A 20,281-nucleotide genomic window follows, 5' to 3' on the forward strand; every position below is an offset into this window, starting at 1 on the left:
AATTTCTCTTTTTCCTCTCTTCATCTCTTGATTTTGCAACTTCCTAATCCTAGAAAATGAAGTCATGGTTCTTCATCTTCATATTCATAGTCGTTACTTGGTTTCTTTCTTCTTGTTACCATCAAAGAAATGGTTATTCTACGTTATTTCCATCGTTTTTCTCAGTTTATCATATTGTTATTGTCGCTTTTAAGGGTGAAAGGTGCGAAAAATGTAAGTATCTACTGTTTTTTTTTTGCATTTTTTCATGAATACATTTCGCGTAGTCGATGATTTCGCGAAGATCTGCGAAGAGAAAGATCCTGAAACGTGACGATCTACTTCGTGAATCGATTAGTTCGCGAAGTCTACGAGTAGAAAAGTTCATGATTTCTCTTGCAGACTTCGCGAAAGCATCGATATGCGACGTAGATCGTCATGTTTCAAACCTCGCATACCTCGCGAAAACATCGATTAGCGAAGTAAAATCACCTATTTCCTTACACATTTACATTCGCATGCTTTGCTAATCCTCATTTCGCGATTTTTCCCTGTCTAACACGATTAATTTTTCCTGAAGGTGGTTGATTACATAAAATCCGTTTCTAGAAGGCGGCGTCCTCGGATGCAGGGGAGATGACTTTCCTTCCTGTATAGGGAGAAATTTCCCTCAAGATTGGCACATTCACTTTAAAATGATTGGTTAGGAGAGATTGTGCCAATCTTGGTGTGCACCATGGGACACGTCCATCCCAAAAGGTATAGACTTCCATTTCTCATCCCAAAAGGTCTGGACTTCCTGTAGAGAGAGAAATTTCCATCCAGATTAGTCAGGTTCACTTTAAAGTGATTTGTTAGAAGTTTATTATGGAAATCTTGTTGTAAATTTTGATAATGTTATGATTTTAATGTTAGAATCCATTGTTGTTTGATATTTTTTTTTGTTATATACCACTTCGCGAATTAGCTTTTAAACTCATCCAGGCTTCGCATATGCTAATTAAATTCATCAAGTAAACCAAACTTTAGTTTCGCAGGCTTCGCATATGCTAATTAAATTCATCAAGTAAACCCAAACATTAGCTTCGTAGGCTTCACATAATATCGAATCTGCGAAGTCAGACGGGAGGAAGGAAGACGCGCGTAAATATTGAGGGTAATATGAGAAAGTCACACAAAATCAGTCTAGATATGTAGTAGGTTGAGTAAATGAGTTAAATATGTAAATAAGCCTCACATTTGACCTAGTTTTGTAACTTTCCCTTTTAATAATAGTAAAAAAAAAAATGTTGAAAACGACGCCGTTAGAGTTTGACAGACGATGCTCCATGGCCTCCCTTTGAATCCCTCCGTCCATCTGACTCTTCTTTTCTCTTGGCCGAGGAGAGGACAGAAACCATGAAAGCCTCTCCATCCCTGCAGACCTAGTCCTATACCATCAACATTAAATTATGATCAAGCATTTCAAGAATCTCTCTTTGTCTAAATTTCTCCCCAAATCTATCCCTTTCTCATCAACTAACCATCATTCTCCTTCCCTCCTTAAACCCTACCAAAACCCTCTCCTCCTCCTCCATTCATCACATACTTCTTATTTTCTTCACACAAAATCCATCCCACCCGAAAAATCCTATCTCTATGCCTCTTTTTTCTGCACTCTTATACACCTCTATTTGACCTGCGGTAGACTCTCCAAAGCTACACAGACATTCTACGATATGAGAAATCACTCTGTTATTCCCACCTTACCCCTCTGGAATCAGCTTATGTACCATTTCAATGCCTTTGGCTTGGTGTCTCAGGTATGGGATTTTTATACTGATATGCTTTCTTGTGGCGTTTTGCCTAACGTTTTCACTCACAATGTATTGGTGCATGCTTGGTGCAAAATGGGGAATCTCATTTTAGCTTTGGATGTGCTCAGAAATGTTGATATTGAGGTTGATACAGTTACTTATAATACAGTTATTTGGGGGTTTTGCCAGCAAGGTTTAGTCGATCAGGGCTTTGGGTTTTTGTCAATTATGGTAAAGAAAGATACATTCTTTGATTCTGTAACGTGTAATATATTGGTTAAAGGCTTTTGCAGGATTGGTTTGGTTAAGTATGGAGAATTGGTTATGGATAATTTGATTAGTGGAGGGATTTGTAAAGATGTTATTGGCTTTAATACATTGATAGATGGATACTGTAATGCTGGAGAGATGAGTCTTGCGATCAACTTGCTTGAAAGAATGAGGGAAGAGGGCTTATTGCCTGATATTGTTACCTATAATACTTTAATTAATGGATTTTGCAGAACTGGTGATTTTGACAAAGCAAAGGGTCTACTTGACGAGATTTTGGAGTCTAGGAGGGAAAAACATTACAATATTTCAGACATTAATGACGAACACAACAAAGACAGCAATGTGAGTTTGGAACCAAATCTTATCACATATACCACCCTTATAAGCACATGTTTTAAACAGCATGGGCTTGAAGAAGCACGTGATTTGTATGAGGGAATGATCATTAATGGGTTCTTGCCTGATGTAGTTACTTATAGTTCTATAATAAATGGTCTTTGCAAGCATGGGAAGCTATCTGAAGCAAAAGATCTTATGACGGAGATGCAGAAGATGGGTGTTGATCCCAATCATGTCGTTTATTCTACTCTTCTTGATTCGTTGTTTAAAGCAGGCAGTGCTTGGGAAGCTTTTGTTTATCAAACTCAAATGGTAGTTCGTGGTATGGCCTTTGATTTGGTTTTGTGCACTACATTAATTGATGGACTTTTTAAGTCTAGGAGGCCCAAGGAGGCAGAGGATATGTTCAAGGTACTTTCAAAACTTAATTTGACTCCAAATAGTATTACTTATACAGTTTTGATTGATGGACATTGCAAGTTAGGGAACATGGTAAAAGCGGAGTGTCTTTTGCAAGAAATGGAGGAGAAACTTGTTACTCCAAACGTCATTACTTTTTCTTCTATTATAAATGGCTACACAAAGAGAGGATTGCTCGATAAAGCTATGAATACTATGAAGAAGATGTTGGATCAAAGTATCATGCCAAATGCATATATTTATGCTACACTAATGGATGGCTATTGCAAGGCAGGTAGACAAGATATTGCTCTTGATCTCTATAATGAAATGAAATTGAGCGGAATAGAGGACAATGTTGTTGCTGTTGATATCTTGGTGAACAACCTAAAAAGAGGTGGAGAAATGGATGAAGCTGAGAGACTGCATAAAGATGTAACGTCTAAGGGCTTGTTACTTGATCGAGTTAACTACACATCTCTAATGGATGGCTTCTTCAAAGTAGGAAAGGGGTCAGCAGCTCTAAATATGGTTGAAGAAATGACAGAGAAAAACATACAGTTTGATGTTGTTGTGTATAATGTATTAATAAATGGTCTTTCACAACTTGGCAAATATGGAGTCAAATCTGTTTATTCTGGAATGAGAGAATTGGGTTTGACTCCAGATCAGTTGACATATAATACCATGCTTAGTGCATACTGCAAGCGGGGAGAATTGGAAGATGCCTTGGAACTGTGGAATGAGATGAAGAGCCATCAGATAATTCCAAGTTCAGTAACTTGCAACACCCTGGTAAGAGGTCTTGCTCAAGCTGATGAAATAGAAAAGGCAATGAATGTTTTGAATGAAATGTCAGCTATGGGAGTCCACCCTAACTTGGCAATTCATAGGTTTCTGCTTAATGTGTCTTCAAAAACTCGAAAGGCGGATGCAGTATTTCAGATGCATGAGCAACTTGTCAATATGGGACTCCAAGTCGACCAAGAAGTTTATAACAATCTGATTGTGGCCTTGTGCAGGCTTCGTATGACTAGAAAAGCCACTTGGGTATTAAATGGTATGATTCAGGATGGCTTTTTAGCAAATACTATAACTTACAATGCATTTATCAGTGGATATTCTGAAAATGGTCATGTCGAAAGAGCTTTGTCCACTTATACTCGGATGTTAAATGAACAAGTTCCACCAAATATTACTACTTACAATCTCCTTCTAGGCAGTCTCTTAAGAGCTAGGTTGATGACAGAGACAGAGGAATTATTTGATAAAATGAAGAAAAATGGTTTGAATCCAGATGCTTCTACTTATGATACTTTGATCTCTGGCCATGCTAAAATTGGAAATAAGAAGGCATCCATAAAACTGTACTGTCAAATGATTGCCCAAGGCTTCATTCCTAAAACAAGCACCTATAATGTTCTTATCAGTGATTTTGCCAAGGTGGGAAAGATGGAGCAGGCTAGAGAGCTTCTGAATGAGATGCGAGTCAGAGGTGTATCACCAAACTCTTTCACTTACGACATACTAATTTGTGGATGGTGCAATTTATCAAAACAGCCAGATCTTGACAGTAGATTGAAGAAGTCATGCCAAACTGAGGCAAAGAGATCAATCACAGAGATGAATGACAAAGGGTTTTTGCCACGTGAAAGTACTATTGAATGTATCAGCTCTACGTTTGCTAGATTTGAAAATACGATTGATGCCAAGAAGCTGCTGAAGTAAATGTATCAAAGAAAGAGTATTTAGTGGAGTGTTGAAAATTGATGAGCATAGCTGGTTGACTGTAAGCAGCATATTGCTGCTCTCACGTGCACTGCTTCTTGTCTCTCTTGCTTGTCTCAAGTGCTTCAGATAGCGTGCACTGGTATTGCTTCTCCTCTTTTTCTGCATTAAGTTTCTCTATGTCTTGTCACAAGCAAGCCCTTTTTCCATCTGAAGTAGCCGCATTAGCCACCAGCACAATCTAATCGGATTGTCTTTTCTATAGATATATATCTTCTGGCCAGAGGAAAAGAACTAGGTAGTGAATGCTATACATGCTATGCTTCTGCTTCTTTCTTCATTTAGTATAGTTTGACCTGTTTTATTAATAGCCAGATTGTAAATCATGATTAAAGCAACCAATTTTAAATCCCTTTGTTACGTACAGCGCAGTCGTGCGTGAACTTATTTTCATGCAGTCCCCCGCTCTCCACCCACTTTTTCTCCTTATCTGCTCAGTGTGGCTTTTTTGCTTAACAAAGACGTTTACTTTAGTGTCCAACAAAATTAGTTTTGTTTAGCGTTGTTATTTCTTCACTTTATATTTTGCGCTAACGCTGTACTGCGGTGGAAAGAGCAAAAGATCTTTCAGTTTAATTTTTACAGGCATGCTTTTCATGATTGAAATGCAATCTATTGTATTCAAATACCATTCTGAAATTAAATCCTCCAGAACCGATTCAAACTTCCACTCTCCTCTCAATTCAAGCTGGTAGTGACATTAATTCCTTAGCTTCCTTCAAGCTGGTTAGTGGACTTCAGGATACCTGTAATCATCCTACTAAAACTGGACAAGAATATCTTCATATGTGAAATGGGAAAAGAAAGCCTTAATTTTTGTGGTGCTACTAGGGTGCACCATATGTGTGTTGGTTTGAATATATCTCAGGACTCATTGCCTGTTATGTTTTAAAGTTTTATGTTGATTTTTGGCTGTAGGTCCAAGCTGACAACTGACAATTATACTCCATCATTCAGAAACTACACCCTTCATTCTGATGATGCTGATCCATGGACTCTTTGTAGCTGCTAGGACAATTGCTGATGCAAAGGTATGATTCAAGGTTCAGAAAAGCCCAACACTTTCTTTCTATAGATCTCAAATCTTGCAGATGAATGTTACTTGTGTGGAATTTTGATTTTCCAACTTTTTTCAGCTAATGCATGCAAGTTCAGAAAAGGAGTGGCTTTTGTAGAATTTTCTTCCCTCCCATCTCTTAGGACATCTTTTGAGCTATGCTCTCGATCGTATGCATTGGGAGAACTGGTGTTTTAATATTTTCTTTCAGTAAATGACTGGTAAGAAATGACAAGATTATTGTTATTTAAATGTGTTTCTTTCTTGCTGATTAATTATAGTCTTTATTGCGTCGAAAGTGCTCCTAGAGAAGCTGCACACCTAGCATTGAGGAGGGAACTGGCAGTACTATTAGGCAACCCTGTGAGGGTTCGCAAAATATCCATCAAATTATGTTAAAAGTAAGAGGATTTGCCAAGCATTCAGAAAGCTTTATTTGGAGAATAGAATAGTTGTGGATTTTGAAAAGTTGGAGGCTAGATTAAAGCTCTAAATGTTGTCAGTGAAGTCAGTATTTACCAGTGTTCTGTTCCTCCCCAACTTTGGGAGGGAAAGTATGAGAAGATAATTTCTACATCAGCAGAAGTGGAGATGCTTTACACCAAGATTGAGGAGAACACAGAGTTGGTACAGATGATAGTGCTATTTTGATAGGTCTGTAGTGTACAGGATGCAAGAGAAGCTTTGGCAAAGATGACAACAAGTGTAACATTTCATGTGATTTTTTAAACCTATTTGGAAGATGACAACAAGAGGAACATTTCACGTGATATAAAAGTAAAACTTCCTGTCTTTTTATTTTTTTTCTTTCATAAATTGGCAATTCTGTAGCTTTGAATCTTCATTTCCAGAATAGTTTTTCATAAAAAATGAGTTGAATTAGAATTTTATTATGATTTACTCCATCAGTTTCACAATACATGTCTTTTTAAAGAATATTTTTTTTGTTCCATAATGCATGTCATTTTGATTCAATCCATGCATATTAATTGATTTTTACCAAATATACTCTCATTTAAGTCGTTTTTTTACTTTGGGAATTGATAAAAAATAATTAGTGGGGGTAATTAATACAAGAGTAACAAAGTCTTTTAGTTAAAATTAATTACTTAATTCTTGTACTTTAACCTTAAAAAAACAAAAAAACATGTATTATGGATTTTTCAACAGAAAATCAATTACTTCCTTATTTATTTCTATCCAAATAAATGATTTTATAAGGGATTTTTTTTTGAATAATTGCAAAATCTGTCAAAATAAATATTTTCAAACAATGGGCAACTTTAACATGATTTTTTAGGAATATATATTTTTTAATGAACAAGTTTGAGGAATTTTAACACAAAAATCCGTATTTCATTTATATATTCTAAATTATAAGTTACTTTTCTTAAAACATCTTCAACCTATTTTCTCAATTTTGTTACCTTAAATCATAAACCATATTTTTCTTATTTCTTATTTTCTCTGTTTTTGCGTTACTGCTCCAACTCATTTCCTTTTTCCCGACAAAAGATTCTTTTCCAATAATAATCACAATACCATAATGCCGTAGGCCGCAGTCTGTAGCGGGGCTTGTGCCCATAGATCGAATTTTAATTTGCCTATCGGAACTTGTCTAGACTTGCACGGATTTCGTGGAGTTATCCGAGTATTTCTGTGTGCGGCTTGACTCGAGTTAGACCCATCACCTGGTGAGTATTTTTATTGTATAACCTCGTGTAGTGATATGTATGCACATGATTATGAATGAATGTATATATATATATATATATATATATATATATATATATATATATATATATTACATTGCTACCCTCTTATTTTTCTTTACAGGGAGACCTCCATTCTATTGACCGAAGAGTACAGGAGAGCGTGGCGGTCGGGCGGGAGGATTCACTGCGGGATGATGATGTTCAGATCAGACGTCGTTATCGGGATATGGGGGATGAGCGCTCCAGCTGGGAGGAGCGAGGCCGAACAGTCGACGAGAGGAGCCGTGTGGATATAAAGGCTCGGCGGGCTGCTGAGAAGAGTTTGCGGATTGCGGTGGAAAGCCACCGAGTTTCGGATGAGGGTTGGCGGGCTACTTACTTCAAAGATTTTGATCCGCTAGGACACTTTTGGGATCTCGGATTTCCTTCGCATTGATATGACTGTCATTGTTTTGCCTTGTATCATCCCGATGTATAAACATATATCGTTGTCAACAATATATGAAAGAAACTTGTCAAATTCTAAATAACTTATATTCTAGTTTATTCAAGAGCAAAATTGTATTTTTAAAATTATAGTCATTAGATTTTCTTAAGGAAGTATCTTTTACGAGATTGAAGTACATTGTTTAAAAGTACACAACGAAGGAAATAAAGGAAAGGAAATTTCAAGATAATTCGTCATCAAGCATAACTTAAACGAATTGGACATTTTATTAAAAGAATAATCATTAACTTACAGGCATTATTACTTTGCTAAACTTGAATTAATTATTGCAGAATGAGAATGAATCAGGAAGAGGAACCCTAAATACATACAAGTACAACTAGTAGTAGTAACCAAACCTCAAACTTCCATTTTCAAGGTTAGGATATTATGACTGCAATCTCACTCATCCCATGAAACCAATCCAGTATTATTGTGTCATCTAAGTTTGTTCCTTCAAGTTGATCCAAACACCATTTCGTTTAATGATTTAAGAGGTGAACTGTATCCATATGCTACACTGTCTCCCCACAATGTCATTCCTGCTTTACATCAACAAAGAACCATGTAAGAGGCAGCAATGTAATCCAGACGCAACCCGAAACTGAAATGAAACTGAAAGGTAAGAGAGCCAAACCTATCCATGATATCAAACCGATTGTAGCTAAGATAAATAATTCCTTGCTGATACAGTTGAAACTGAAAGTATTGTAGCAAAGTCTTAGTTTACATTCTACTCTTTGCATTAAGAATAATAGACAGTAATATTTGTAAGATAGCTTACCAGTACAAACATAAAATATTTCCATATCCATAAAAGATTGAAGCCCAGCATGAACCAGTGAACCTACAATCATAGTTGAACCAACATCTGTGTCAAATACCATGGTATTCAGATGCATCAATTAGTAACTCTAATTACCAAACAGGCAAATATTATCTATCATTATGATACACAAATGCATGCCAAACTGATATTATTCAGGTGCATTTATAAACTTGGTTCCCAAGAGCCAATTGTCAGCAGTCATTTTCTGTATTAACTTAAATTATGTAAAACCAACAATGCAATTATACAAAATTCATTTACACCCCTGACTCCTGCACAGCCAGAAACGAGAGGTCACTACTAGCAGTATCGTTTAAGGCATTCTGCGTAGAATAGGACATATAATGTAGACTACTTGTCAAGAAAATATTACCTGAATGTATTTGTGCTCTTTACTCCAAAGTTCTATAGTCTGAAGAATTTCTAATACCTACTACTAAAACACCCGAGATTGATTCAACTAAATTTAAGGAAGAGTTTACCGTTGCTCCTTATATTACAATGCAAAAACAGCTCCTAAATTTCACATCCCACAAGGAAAGCTGGAGTTGTGGAAGGTGTAACAGTTTTCCAATTTCAAGAGTAAAAGAACAAAAGTATTAAGAATTATCAACATTAACACAAAACGGATCAGTTCTTTATATGAACGAAGAAGAAGAAGAAGAACACGTTTTTGGTAGATTAGACCACTATCAATAGCTATTCTAGGATTGAGGTGATAAAATGTAAGCTAATAGAGTTGAAATAATATGAAATTAACATAAATTTTCAGAATTATACAACTTAGCACAGAATAGGTTCTAAAAGGTTAAATTAGGAACATTACCACATTAAATCTCGAATAAAGAGTGCACGTGGGAGCATAAGTCCATTTCCAATCATAGCAAGCAACATTGAGATAGCTGATAAACCTTTTATGTTATCAGGATTTAGAAAATTTGTCCACTGAAAAGAAAGCAATATTTTTAGTCAGAGAGACACTTAAGTCTAGCATGAATAAGTCAACAATTGAAACAGATAGATTGCAAGGATTACCATTTGCGAAACTGGCATCCACATGAAAAGAAGAGTTGCTGTCCATCCCGATATTCCTCCAACAAATTTAACACCTTTCTCCGGAAGCTTGCCAGTTCGTGCCTGCAAATCTCAACAAATGTAAGTCTAAAAGGGTACTGGATCCATGCTTTAACATACTATTCACTGTTGTGTAGTTAAATCAGATTACATCCTACAGTATGTACAATAATACCTTAGAAACTCACCATTATAACAGCAGTAAGAGCTACCACAAATGATACTACCCCGGGCATGATAGTATTTGGTACAAATGGGACAAATGTAGACCACATGACCTGTAATACTTCAGAAGCTGTTAACGAAACTATTGAAATGATAATTTTGATTCCCTACATTGCCAGGATAAACATATAAAAAAACTGATACATAAACAAGAAAACGTAAAGGAGCATATTGTCCAGAACAGGGCTAATGGTAAAAATTAGCCCCAAGACATTTGGGCAGGCTCAGGCTCTCAGTTATATCCTTAACATTTTTGAGGGTGAATTCACCTTTATTGTTTTACCATTGCTCAATTTTGCCTTTATTTCAAGTGAATACCGACAAAAATTATCAGATGTAATAGGAGTATTTTCAAGTGAATCGTCCAAAATACATTAGGAGTAATTTGACCGTTAATCCTCCTGAATAAGGCAGAGAAAACAAAGCACCTGAGGAAGAACGGAGAGGCCACCAACAGTTGTAAAATCTTCCCAAAAGCGCCAGATTCCATCACTGAGCTTTTCAAGGAATTTGAATAAATTCACCACCAGACCTGATGCCACAACCACAGAAGTGACCGCAAAGTGAGGAAGAGGCATAGATTCTGCCAATGCAAGCTGAGTTATTACAATGTACATAGTAATCACTCCCAATGTTTGCACCAAAATCGCCTCTTTTTCCTTCTTTTTCACAAAGTAGGAAAGTAATGAAAGATTTCCAAGCAGCCCAGTTAACATTCCCTGCATTTGCAACATTTCCTGATCAAAAAATGAAAAAAAAGCAGCAAAATGAAGAGAGATGACTCTAATTACGGCTTACCAACCATGGCACTGCCAAAAGGGCAGCTTTATTTCCAGCCATGAGATTTTGCGCGTTGAGAATAATCTGAGGGAGTTGTAGCAGCAAAAATGGCAGATTCGCAGCAGCAGAAAAATTGGCTGTCCATGAATCCCATTGATCAAAACTCTTACTGTTCTTCAAGTGCACTGATCCCTTATGAAATTTCCAAAAATGCCAATAAAATAACAAGTCATCACCTCTAATCGAACAACAAGAAATAAAAAAAAAAAAATATGAAGAAGTATGAAGAAACAAGGAAAAATCATCAAAAATTGACATTTTCCTCAAAATTACCTGGTGAAGAGGATGAGGAACATCAGAATCAAGAGCAGAAACGGGGGAAATGCGGCGATTAAGGGAAGCTAAAGAATAGTGGGCATAATGAGAAGGGTTATGGAGTGAAAAAGAAAGGGATTTGGAATGGGAATGGGAATGGGAAGGGAAAGGATAATTAGGGAATAAAGAAGAATGCGGAGATGGTGCTGTGGCAGCTAAAGGCGCGAAGAGAGAGTTGGCCATTTCAATTTGAGAGAAGAGGAGAGGAGAGGAAGAGAAGAGGAGGAAGGAGAGTGACAGTCTGTGAAGTAGTAGGGAGGGAGGGAGGAAGAGACAGAAAAGAGTGGGCGGTGAAATGGGCATATGCGTATCTCTATGAGACACGTGGCGAATGGAAAAGGATATCTGGGAAAGGGAGTGAAGTAAAGGAGCAGCTTTCGTTCTATTTTAATGAGATCCGCCTGATCGGATCTTGTTCTTTTTGAGTTATTGACCCATCCGCTTATTTAGATTTCAAATCTATTTATTTCTTTTAAGGAATTTTAATGTGTATAATGTATAGTTGCTTCTTTTTACAAAAGATGTTTTTAATATGAGAAAATTATAAAATTGGATCGAAAGATTTATTTACATATTTAGACTAATTATTTAATTTTTTTTTCTTTTGATTAGAACATACAATATTACAACAAAGAAAAATAAAGGAAAGCAAAAATAAAACAGTACAACGGAGAAGCATACAATTATCCAGGAATCAATCTGAGTACAGTAACACCTAAATTATCATCTAGAATCAGTTGGGAAATTTGGGTAGGGGGCGTAACAAATGTGGTTACCCCTAATGGAAAATTATGAGCCAGATTTACGAGTCCATCCGCGACCCTATTCTGTTCCTGATATATGTGGTTGAATTTAATCTGCTGAAACACATTCATGCAGCCTTTAATCCTTTTAAGCAGCATGTTATGGCCCAGATTATTATCATCAGCACGTCTAAGAGCTTCTATGGCTTCATTGTTATCCGACTCCACTTCGAGGAGGGGAATTATCAGAGCATTAGCTTGTCGAATCCCCGTAAAAATTTCCCACAATTCCGCATCTAAGGAGGATCCTATCGCTATATTCTGCATGAACCCAGCAGTCCATTGTCCATTGGCATCCCGGAAGATTCCTCCCGCTGTAATCATACCACCTTGGTACATAGAGCCATCCACATTCAGTTTGACCCATCCCACATCCGGTTTAGTCCAGCCAAGTAGTTTCTCATATTTTGGAGCACCACCACGTGTCTCATTCTAATTCAAAAATGAGTTTAGAATAGTACCAGCAGCATCAACTAGAATTTTATCCTTAGTTTTGAAGACAATCCAATTCCTCCATCTCCATAAGTACCAACATGTTGTTAGGAAGATGACCATCCAATTGTCTATCCTTTTCATATGCTCATTGCTTAAGCACCATGTAAACCATTCCTCTCTACCCGTATTAAAGAACAATTGTTGAAGGTTCAGCGGAACGAGTCGTTTCCAGACCATCTCGCTAAATTTACAATCTCTTAGGACATGGGTTAAAGTTTCGGCACCTCTATTACATCTAATGCACACTTCAGATTGGGACAAGTGCCTTCTCAATCTTTCCACGTTGGCCAATAGACGGTCATACGAGCATAGCCACCCAAAAGCTGTGGATCCTTTGAGGAACTCTAATGGACCAAAAAGGCTTCCATATACTATTAGTATGGTGAATCTTAGTAGCTGTTAGCATTTGGAAGGCGGATTTGCACGTGAACTGGCCATTACTTGTTAAACCCTAGTATTGAGTATCCTTGTCTGCCACCTCATTACTTACCATTACATTTCCTTAAGCGAAGGAGCCATGGCGTATCAATAAATTGATCGAAGGCTCCCCACAACCAATCGCCGGATTCATCTACGTCGGTAATTTTCCAGGCTGATACTGGTCAGGTAGTTGTTTAGAGAAAACATCAACTAATCAAATCCCATCCAGCCATTTATCAGTACAAAAATGGATACTCCTCCTGTTACCAACTACCCAAGAGACTCCCCCGTAAAATTCCTTGAAGACAGAATGTATACTTTTCCAAAGGAATGAGCATTGTTTTATCCTACCATTAGCACCACCAAAGACCTCATCCCTGAAGTATTTACCATGGATTAACCAAGCCTAGAGAGTGGTCGGCTCTTGCCACAACCGCCAGATAATCTTCATGAGGAGAGCTTTGTTATTATCCTCCGACTTCCTCAAACCCGCACCACCACTAGCTTTAGGTTGGCATACTATTTCCCATGGTGGGAGGTGGATTTTGCGAGTAGACGCAGAGCTCCCCCACAAAAAGTGACGATTCATTTTGTCCAGTTTTGCATTAACCAAGGAAGGCAGCCTATTAGTTTGCATAAAATGGTTAAGCAAGGTACCTATAACTGACTGGATTAATGTCATCCTACCTGCTAGAGAGAGAGAGAACTAGCCTTCCACGTAGCAAGCCTCGATTGTACTGAATCAGTGAGGTTTTTGAAGGAGAGTTTTGTAACCCGACCACTGAGCAATAGTACTCCTATATAGTTCCCTAAAGATGATGTTAGAGGGATCCCACATGATGAACTGAGGCGATTGCAGAGGCTTCGCGACATGTTCTTGGAATAGTATATCCGAGACTTCTGGATATTCAATTTTTGTCCTGACGATGAGCAGAATCTGTCTATTATGTCCATAAGCACTTGCAATTGTTCCTCATCCCCTTCTAAGAAAAGAAGAACGTCATCTGCAAAGAATAAATGAGATATATATGGGCAGAACTTGCCAATCCGAATTGGGCGGAGCTTCTTTTCCATGATTGCATCTTGGATAAGATGGGCTAGTCACTCCATATCTATCACAAAAAGGTACGGAGACATGGGGTCGCCTTGTCAGATCCCTCTCGAGGGGCTAAAAGTCTCTGACATAGTGCCGTTCAACATAACTCGTGTTGAAACTGTAGAGATACAAGTTTGGATTATATCGCACTAGCGACTCGGAATTCCAGTCAGCGTGAGAGTCTCATGCAGGAACACCCAATCTAGTCTGTCGTAAGCTTTTTCCAGGTCTAATTTCAGTGCTATGAACCCTTTTTTTCCTTTTTTTACGTGAATAGAGTGGACCATTTCTTGTGCAATCACGATATTATCATTCATTTGTCTACCTGGGACAAAGCTTGCTTGGTTTGGCCCAATGATGGTGGGGAGCAACGGACGTAGTCGGTTTGATATGATTTTCATGACCACCTTGTAAACAACATTGCATAGGCTTATTGGTCTCATCTGGCGGAAGGAGACATGATTTTTTACCTTGGGGATTAGAACCGGCAAAGTTTCATTTACCGCATCTATATCAATGGTACCCAGGAACACACCTTTCACGAAATTGCAGACTCCCTCTTTCATGGTAGCCCAATGCTTTTGGAAGAAGATAGCTGGGAGGCCATCTGCTCCTGGGGCTTTCATGCCACCCATCTCGAACACTGCATCTCTGATATCTTTATCAGTTACAATAGCAAATGATGCACTTAAGTTGGAACTTTGGATGGGTGGGAATATGTTGACATAGACTAGGGCCTCGCGGACTGTCGATTCTGAAGTGAATAAGGACTTATAGAACTCTAGTGCCAAGGATTTTATCTGGTCTTCCTCATGATGCCAGTTCCTATGGTCATCTTTGATTGCCTCAATTTTATTATGTTGTCTCCTGATGATGGTAGAAAGATGGAAATACCTAGAATTCCTGTCCCATTGGGTAATCCAGTTCTTCCTTGATTTTTGGAACCAAAGGAGCTCCTCCTGGCGCAACACATTTTGGAGTTCATTTTGAAGAACGTTGAAAGTTCTTTGTAGATACCCATTAGATTGCATATCTAATATCTTCTGCATCCATTCAATTTGATTTAACAACGAGTTTTTCTTGGTGAGGATATGGCCAAACACCTTCCTATTCCACATATTGACTTCTTTGTTGAAGTTTTCTGCAGCTGCTACAGTGTTTGAGGCTGGTTTCCAATAGGAGGAGACGAAGCTAGCAAACATCGGATGCGTTTCCCATGCTACCATATAATGAAAAGGTTTGATTCCCAAGCACTTATTTTCACTAGATAGGCGAAGGAGAAGCGGGTTGTGGCTAGAGTGTCTGAACGGGAGGGTGATTATGGAAGCGTTTGGATATGAGAGCCTAGCTTGCTCATTTCCATAATCCTTGTCTAACCGAACGAAAGTGTGGTCCCTTTTCTAGGTGAATTTGTGACCAGAAGATCCCAAGTCAAAAATTCTGCAAGCATTCATTTCTTTTTTATGGTTCAGGCATCACTAGAAGTAGTGTCTCCCCCTCTTTTTTGGTCTGTAATTGAGGCAATGTCATTGAAGTCTCCCATTAGGAACCAGGGCATTGTCATGGCCTCGCCAATAGAAGACAATTCCTCCCATAGTGTCTTCCTGAGTGACGCAATGGGTGAGCCGTAAACAATTATGATTTGAAATTGTTCAATTCCCTCTTTCTTAATTGAGCAATGAATAAACTATGGATGGGTGATCAAAGCCTCTAACTCAATCTCCATCGGATTCCAGAAGACCCAAATCCCACCAGAACGACCTTAAGCAACTGTTCTGGTACAATTCCACTTGTGAAATCTAATGATTCTATCAGCTGTAGCATCACTGAATTTTGTTTCTAACATAGCAAAGCAGGCAGGTTTGAACTGCCTCAATAAATCAGATATATAGAGGCGGGTCGACTTATTCCTCGCTCCGCAGACGTTCGAGGTTAAAAAATCATAAAAGTATTACAGACAAGAGACTGCTTACCTATGTTGAGGCCTTGTTACCTCCTCCTTCCAGGCGGGATATACTCCCCCCTGAAGCTCGTCTTGACATTTTATCATCCAACTTCTTAATCGACTTTTGAGACAGGAAATTGGTCCTTGAGTTATTCCTGTTTTGCCATTAGCTGACTTTGCTGCATCAGAGATCGTTTGGTTGAGTGGGGGGTCTCCTAGAAAATCTTCATTCCCAGCCTCTCCTATGGGAATTCTTGTAGATGAGCCAGTCTTGAGAGCATCAAGAGGGGGGATCGAATTCCCTTTCAAAGCCATTGATTTTGGAGAATCCGGAATCTTTATATCTTCTGCCACTTGAATCAATTTCGAAGGATCTACCACTTGAATTGTTTGGAGATTAACTCCCTCTTGGATTCGAGCTAACAACTCAAAACGAGAGCCTTTGCCATGATTTCCCATCGGTGAATTGAAATTCTGTGTCTTTGGGGGGGGGGGGGGGGCGTGATTGGTGCAATTTCCTGTTTCATGCATCATATTGGTATGGGACTGTTTTACATTTGGGTCCTGAGTTGTTATGGGTAATTTTTGGGCTTGGGTTATGGAATGGTTTGTTTGGGTGTCAATGGGTAAAGGTTTAACTAAGTGAGGTGGCACTTGGGTTTTACTAGCATGGACCAGCCCTTTGTTTGTGTCTCCTGTCAAATTGAATAAAACCATGGCCCTCTCATTTAATGTTTTGTCCCTATTCATATCTTTTGGCATACCAATATGTGTAGCTGATGACTGCGTAGGGGAGGCAATTGCATGTCTTATTGGGACAAGGTCTGAAACATCATTAATATTATTTGTTTTTTTTTCTGACCTTCATTCTCCTCCTTGCACTTATTTCCTATTCTACCGTTTCTCTAACCTCTCTGCCGGTGAACGACCATCCAGGGACCGTAGTCTTCCAACACTTCTTCACGTGCTTCAGAACTTTGGTTCATTCTCGTGCTATTAACCGACTTAGCCTCCTTTGATTCTCCTGCTTCATGACTTGGACGATATTGCTCCATATTATGCCCATAGAGACCGCATGAGAAACAGATGTTGTGGAGTCCTTCGTATTCCACATGGTATACTCACCTTCTCATTTTATATTTAGAAACGAGTGGCTTAGTTAGATCAAGTTCTATGCAAACCCGAGCGTATTTGCCTCGGAGTCCGGCTGAGGAGTTTTTGTTAACATGTTTAGCAGTGCCAACCAAGTTCCTATATTTCAAAAGGGATGCAGTGCTGTAGTATTCAATGGGCAATCCTGGGAATCTGACCCAAGCTAGAATCCTTGCAATATGGTTATCTGTAGGATCAAAATTTGGTTCCTAAGGCCTTATTGTGATCACGTGGTCAGCCACTATCCATAGACCTCCAGAGAAAGCTAAGTCGTAGTCTTCGTCCGTGGTAAGGTTGGCTAGATAAAAATCATGACTCAGGTCTACCAAGGTGAGTACTCCACTTTTCTGCCAAAAGGATTACAGCCTGTTGAACATATAATTATAGCTGACTGTCCACCCTAATACTTTTATAATTAGAGTTCTCTTCCAAGGTTGCCAAAGTAGGCATTTTTCTCTTGCTGAGAACCTGATCAGTGGGCATTTCTCATCTTCATCATCATCATCTTCTTCTTCTTCACTGTTAGAGCATGGTTCATGCCTAAATTGTGAGCTGTTGTTGTTTTCCTTAGCTGTGTATTCTCCTTCTTCCATTGTCGTATCTTCCGTATCAAATCGCCCAAAAGAGTGTTTGTTTCCATGAGGCTACTTTTTTCCTAAAGGGAGATCCCTTTGGTTCAGCTTCTATGATAGATCTTGATTCCGGTTTCCCTTCCGAGCCTTTAAACTTCTTGTTGCTTCTCTCTTGTTTGTCTTTTTCTTTTGTTGTTAGCTCATGCAGCTTCTCCGGTGGACTTCCTATGTTGCTGCTATATCCAGCTATTACGGAAATCATTATCTATCTAGACTATATATTTGTGACTTTTCTAAAATACCTCAAATCTTTCATCTCCCCCTTCATGTCTATCGTTTTATCTTCCCTTCTTGTCTATTGTTTCATCTTCCCCTTCTTTTATATTGTGCAAATCACCAAGAAATTCTTCATCATCTTGTCTCTTCTTGTTCTCGTTATCTCCCTGTTTTTGTGAAGACATGGTTTCGTCTCTTGGTTTCTTTCTTCTTATGCAAATCGAAAGCACCGTTATTCGATGTTCTTTGGCGTTTATCATATGTTTATTATCGATTTCAATGGCAAAAGCCGAAAATAAGCTAAGTATCTGTTGTTTCATCTTCTTCTCTTTTTTTTTCATAAAATAGCTTCACAAAATGAGTTTGCGTCACATTTTGCGATATCTGTGAAGAGAAATTCACCTGGAAAATGATGATTTTGCTTCGCAAAAAGCGAATCTGTGAAGCCTACGAAGCAAAATCATAATTTTTTAACTTGTTTTTTCTCTTCACAGGCTTCGCAGATTCGTTTTCTGCGAAGCAAAATCATCATTTTTCAGGTGAATTTCTCCTTGCTGATTCGCTTTCTGCGAAGTAAAAATCATCCTTTTTTACGTGTCTTTTTCTTCGCAGACTTTGCAGATGGTGAAGACCAAGACATCAATCACAGTGACGATGAGTGGGATGTGCTAGTTTATTTTGCTTCTGAACTTCCCCCCAAAGGCTATTAATTTTGTATGATGCTGCCGATTTTTCTTGCTTCTGTAAAACTTGGAAGCACTCCAATGTTATTATTATTGTTTAGGGTTTATGGTTTAGGTTATTGTTGCAATCTTGTTGTAGATTTTGATAATGTTATGATTTTAATATTATAATTATTGTTGCAATCTTTTATTGTTATGATTTTAATGGTATATACCACTTCGCATTTTTCGCAAACTGCGAAGCTTGTGAAGGCAAATGCTACTTCAGTACATGATTTTGCTTCGCAGTTTGTGAAAATTGTGAAGTAAAAGTCATTATGCGAAGTAGTATTTACCTTCGCAGGCTTCATAGTTTGCGAAAAATTCAAAGTAAAATCATGTACTCAAGAAGGATTATCCTGGGAAAAACGTATAAAATAATAAAAAATGGAGTGTCAAGTTAACAAGAAGAAAGATTTTATGTATATATGAGTCGATAATGAAAAATAGAGTACCAAGTTCGCAAACTAAGAAAGAATCAAAGAGAGAAAGAAGAAAGAGTAAGAAATTTCTAAGTGGTTATATATATATATATATATATATATATATATATATATATATGAAGGACATTTTGGAAAAGTCATAAATATATAGTCTAGATAGGTAATGGCTTGGGTAATTAGTCTAAATATGTAAATAGTATTTTATTTGATCCAATTTTGTAATTTTCCCTTTTAAGAATAATGTATTCCTTTTATATAACTCATTCTAGGGTACACATAAATTACAATTAATATAGAGTCAAATTAATAAATTTACATTGTTTAACTAAAAAAAAATTCTCTCTCATATCATGATTGAGGCATAAGCTTTGAAATTTTCAAAAACACATAGACCAAAGACAAAAAAAAATTAATGTTTGGACCAAATACCTAAACTAAAAGTTCTTGAAAAGCTTAGAATGACTTATATTTGAGGAAAAAAAACTAATTTACTATAATGACTTATACAATGGAATGAAGGGAGTATAAGAATTACTCTTTCCATTCAATTATATTATAAGTTATTCACACAAATTAAAAAATACAATTAATATAGTCAAATTAATAAATTTATATTAGTTAATTAAAAAAATTCTCTTTCATGTAATAGTTGGGTAACAAGTCTTGGAATATTAAAAAAACACAAGAATCAAGATAAAAATTTAATGTTTGGACAAAAAAACTAAATTAAAAAATTCTTGGAAAACTAGAATGACTTATATTTAGGAAAAAAACTAACTTGCTAAAATGACTTATAAAAAAGGAATGGAAGGAGTAAAAATATAATTAATTTTACTAATAGTAATAAATTTATATCTATTCTTAAAATAAAAAGTGAATTTGTAAGTATATATATATTTATAAAAATATGTTAATGAGTATGGATTTGATCAAAATATTATGCGTAGTGCGTGTTTAATATCATGTAAGAAGGAGAGGGACGGGTACGGGAACATAATTACGGATAGGAGATTATGAAACAAAATATTTTCTCTAAAAAATATTAGTTGTAAAACAGAGGAAGTTGTTAAGCCCAAAATATACCTAAAATATCATTAATATTTACATCGGTTTTGCTACGAATTTGTGCTGTTTATATCTATTTAGAGTACTTTTACGTCCGAATATGTTTCCTTCATGCAAGATACCTAAATATTTGGTAAAATCCAAATAGGAAGGAAAACAGGTAAAAAACGAAGGAA

The 20,281-nt window shown here is 37.3% G+C and overlaps 2 protein-coding genes across 6 annotated transcripts; one reads left to right on the top strand and one right to left on the bottom strand.

Annotated features, from left to right (window-relative positions):
* Nucleotides 1–1,351: 1,351 nt before the first annotated feature.
* Nucleotides 1,352–7,791, top strand: LOC136206551 (pentatricopeptide repeat-containing protein At5g14770, mitochondrial). Of its 5 annotated transcripts, XM_065997647.1 has the most exons (6): nucleotides 1,352–4,656; nucleotides 5,493–5,605; nucleotides 5,711–5,852; nucleotides 5,931–6,408; nucleotides 7,254–7,325; nucleotides 7,468–7,791. In XM_065997647.1, exon 1 carries the CDS (start codon nucleotides 1,431–1,433, stop codon nucleotides 4,512–4,514), a length of 3,084 nt encoding a protein of 1,027 aa, XP_065853719.1. In that variant the 5' UTR covers nucleotides 1,352–1,430; the 3' UTR covers nucleotides 4,515–4,656; nucleotides 5,493–5,605; nucleotides 5,711–5,852; nucleotides 5,931–6,408; nucleotides 7,254–7,325; nucleotides 7,468–7,791. The 5 variants fall into 5 exon arrangements, with proteins under 5 accessions (XP_065853719.1, XP_065853720.1, XP_065853721.1 ...); XM_065997648.1 differs by lacking the exons at nucleotides 7,254–7,325; nucleotides 7,468–7,791 and adding an exon at nucleotides 4,780–4,812 and having other exon boundaries at nucleotides 5,931–6,639; XM_065997649.1 differs by lacking the exons at nucleotides 7,254–7,325; nucleotides 7,468–7,791 and having other exon boundaries at nucleotides 5,913–6,639.
* A 246-nt stretch (nucleotides 7,792–8,037) lies between these two features.
* On the bottom strand, nucleotides 8,038–11,504 carry LOC136205304 (maltose excess protein 1, chloroplastic-like). The gene is made up of 9 exons (XM_065995837.1): nucleotides 11,075–11,504; nucleotides 10,760–10,933; nucleotides 10,390–10,680; nucleotides 9,925–10,014; nucleotides 9,698–9,799; nucleotides 9,489–9,607; nucleotides 8,618–8,680; nucleotides 8,471–8,532; nucleotides 8,038–8,375 (listed from the first exon to the last, which is right to left on the bottom strand). The coding sequence occupies exons 1-9, from the start codon at nucleotides 11,417–11,419 to the stop codon at nucleotides 8,290–8,292; spliced, it is 1,332 nt and encodes a 443-aa protein (XP_065851909.1). The 5' UTR covers nucleotides 11,420–11,504; the 3' UTR covers nucleotides 8,038–8,289.
* Nucleotides 11,505–20,281: the final 8,777 nt, after the last annotated feature.

Source organism: Euphorbia lathyris, chromosome 9 (genome assembly GCF_963576675.1).
Source record: "Euphorbia lathyris chromosome 9, ddEupLath1.1, whole genome shotgun sequence".
Taxonomy (NCBI): domain Eukaryota; kingdom Viridiplantae; phylum Streptophyta; class Magnoliopsida; order Malpighiales; family Euphorbiaceae; genus Euphorbia; species Euphorbia lathyris.

Excerpts from the sequence above, each read along its gene's own strand:
- LOC136205304 (XM_065995837.1), bottom strand. The coding sequence starts at position 11,419 with ATGCCCATTTCACCGCCCACTCTTTTCTGTCTCTTCCTCCCTCCCTCC. Across the intron at positions 10,934-11,074 it reads TTCCTCATCCTCTTCACCAG|GGATCAGTGCACTTGAAGAA; the intron begins GTAATTTTGAGG and ends AAATTTCATAAG. Across the intron at positions 8,376-8,470 it reads CGGTTTGATATCATGGATAG|GAATGACATTGTGGGGAGAC; the intron begins GTTTGGCTCTCT and ends GATGTAAAGCAG.
- LOC136206551 (XM_065997647.1), top strand. The coding sequence starts at position 1,431 with ATGATCAAGCATTTCAAGAATCTCTCTTTGTCTAAATTTCTCCCCAAA.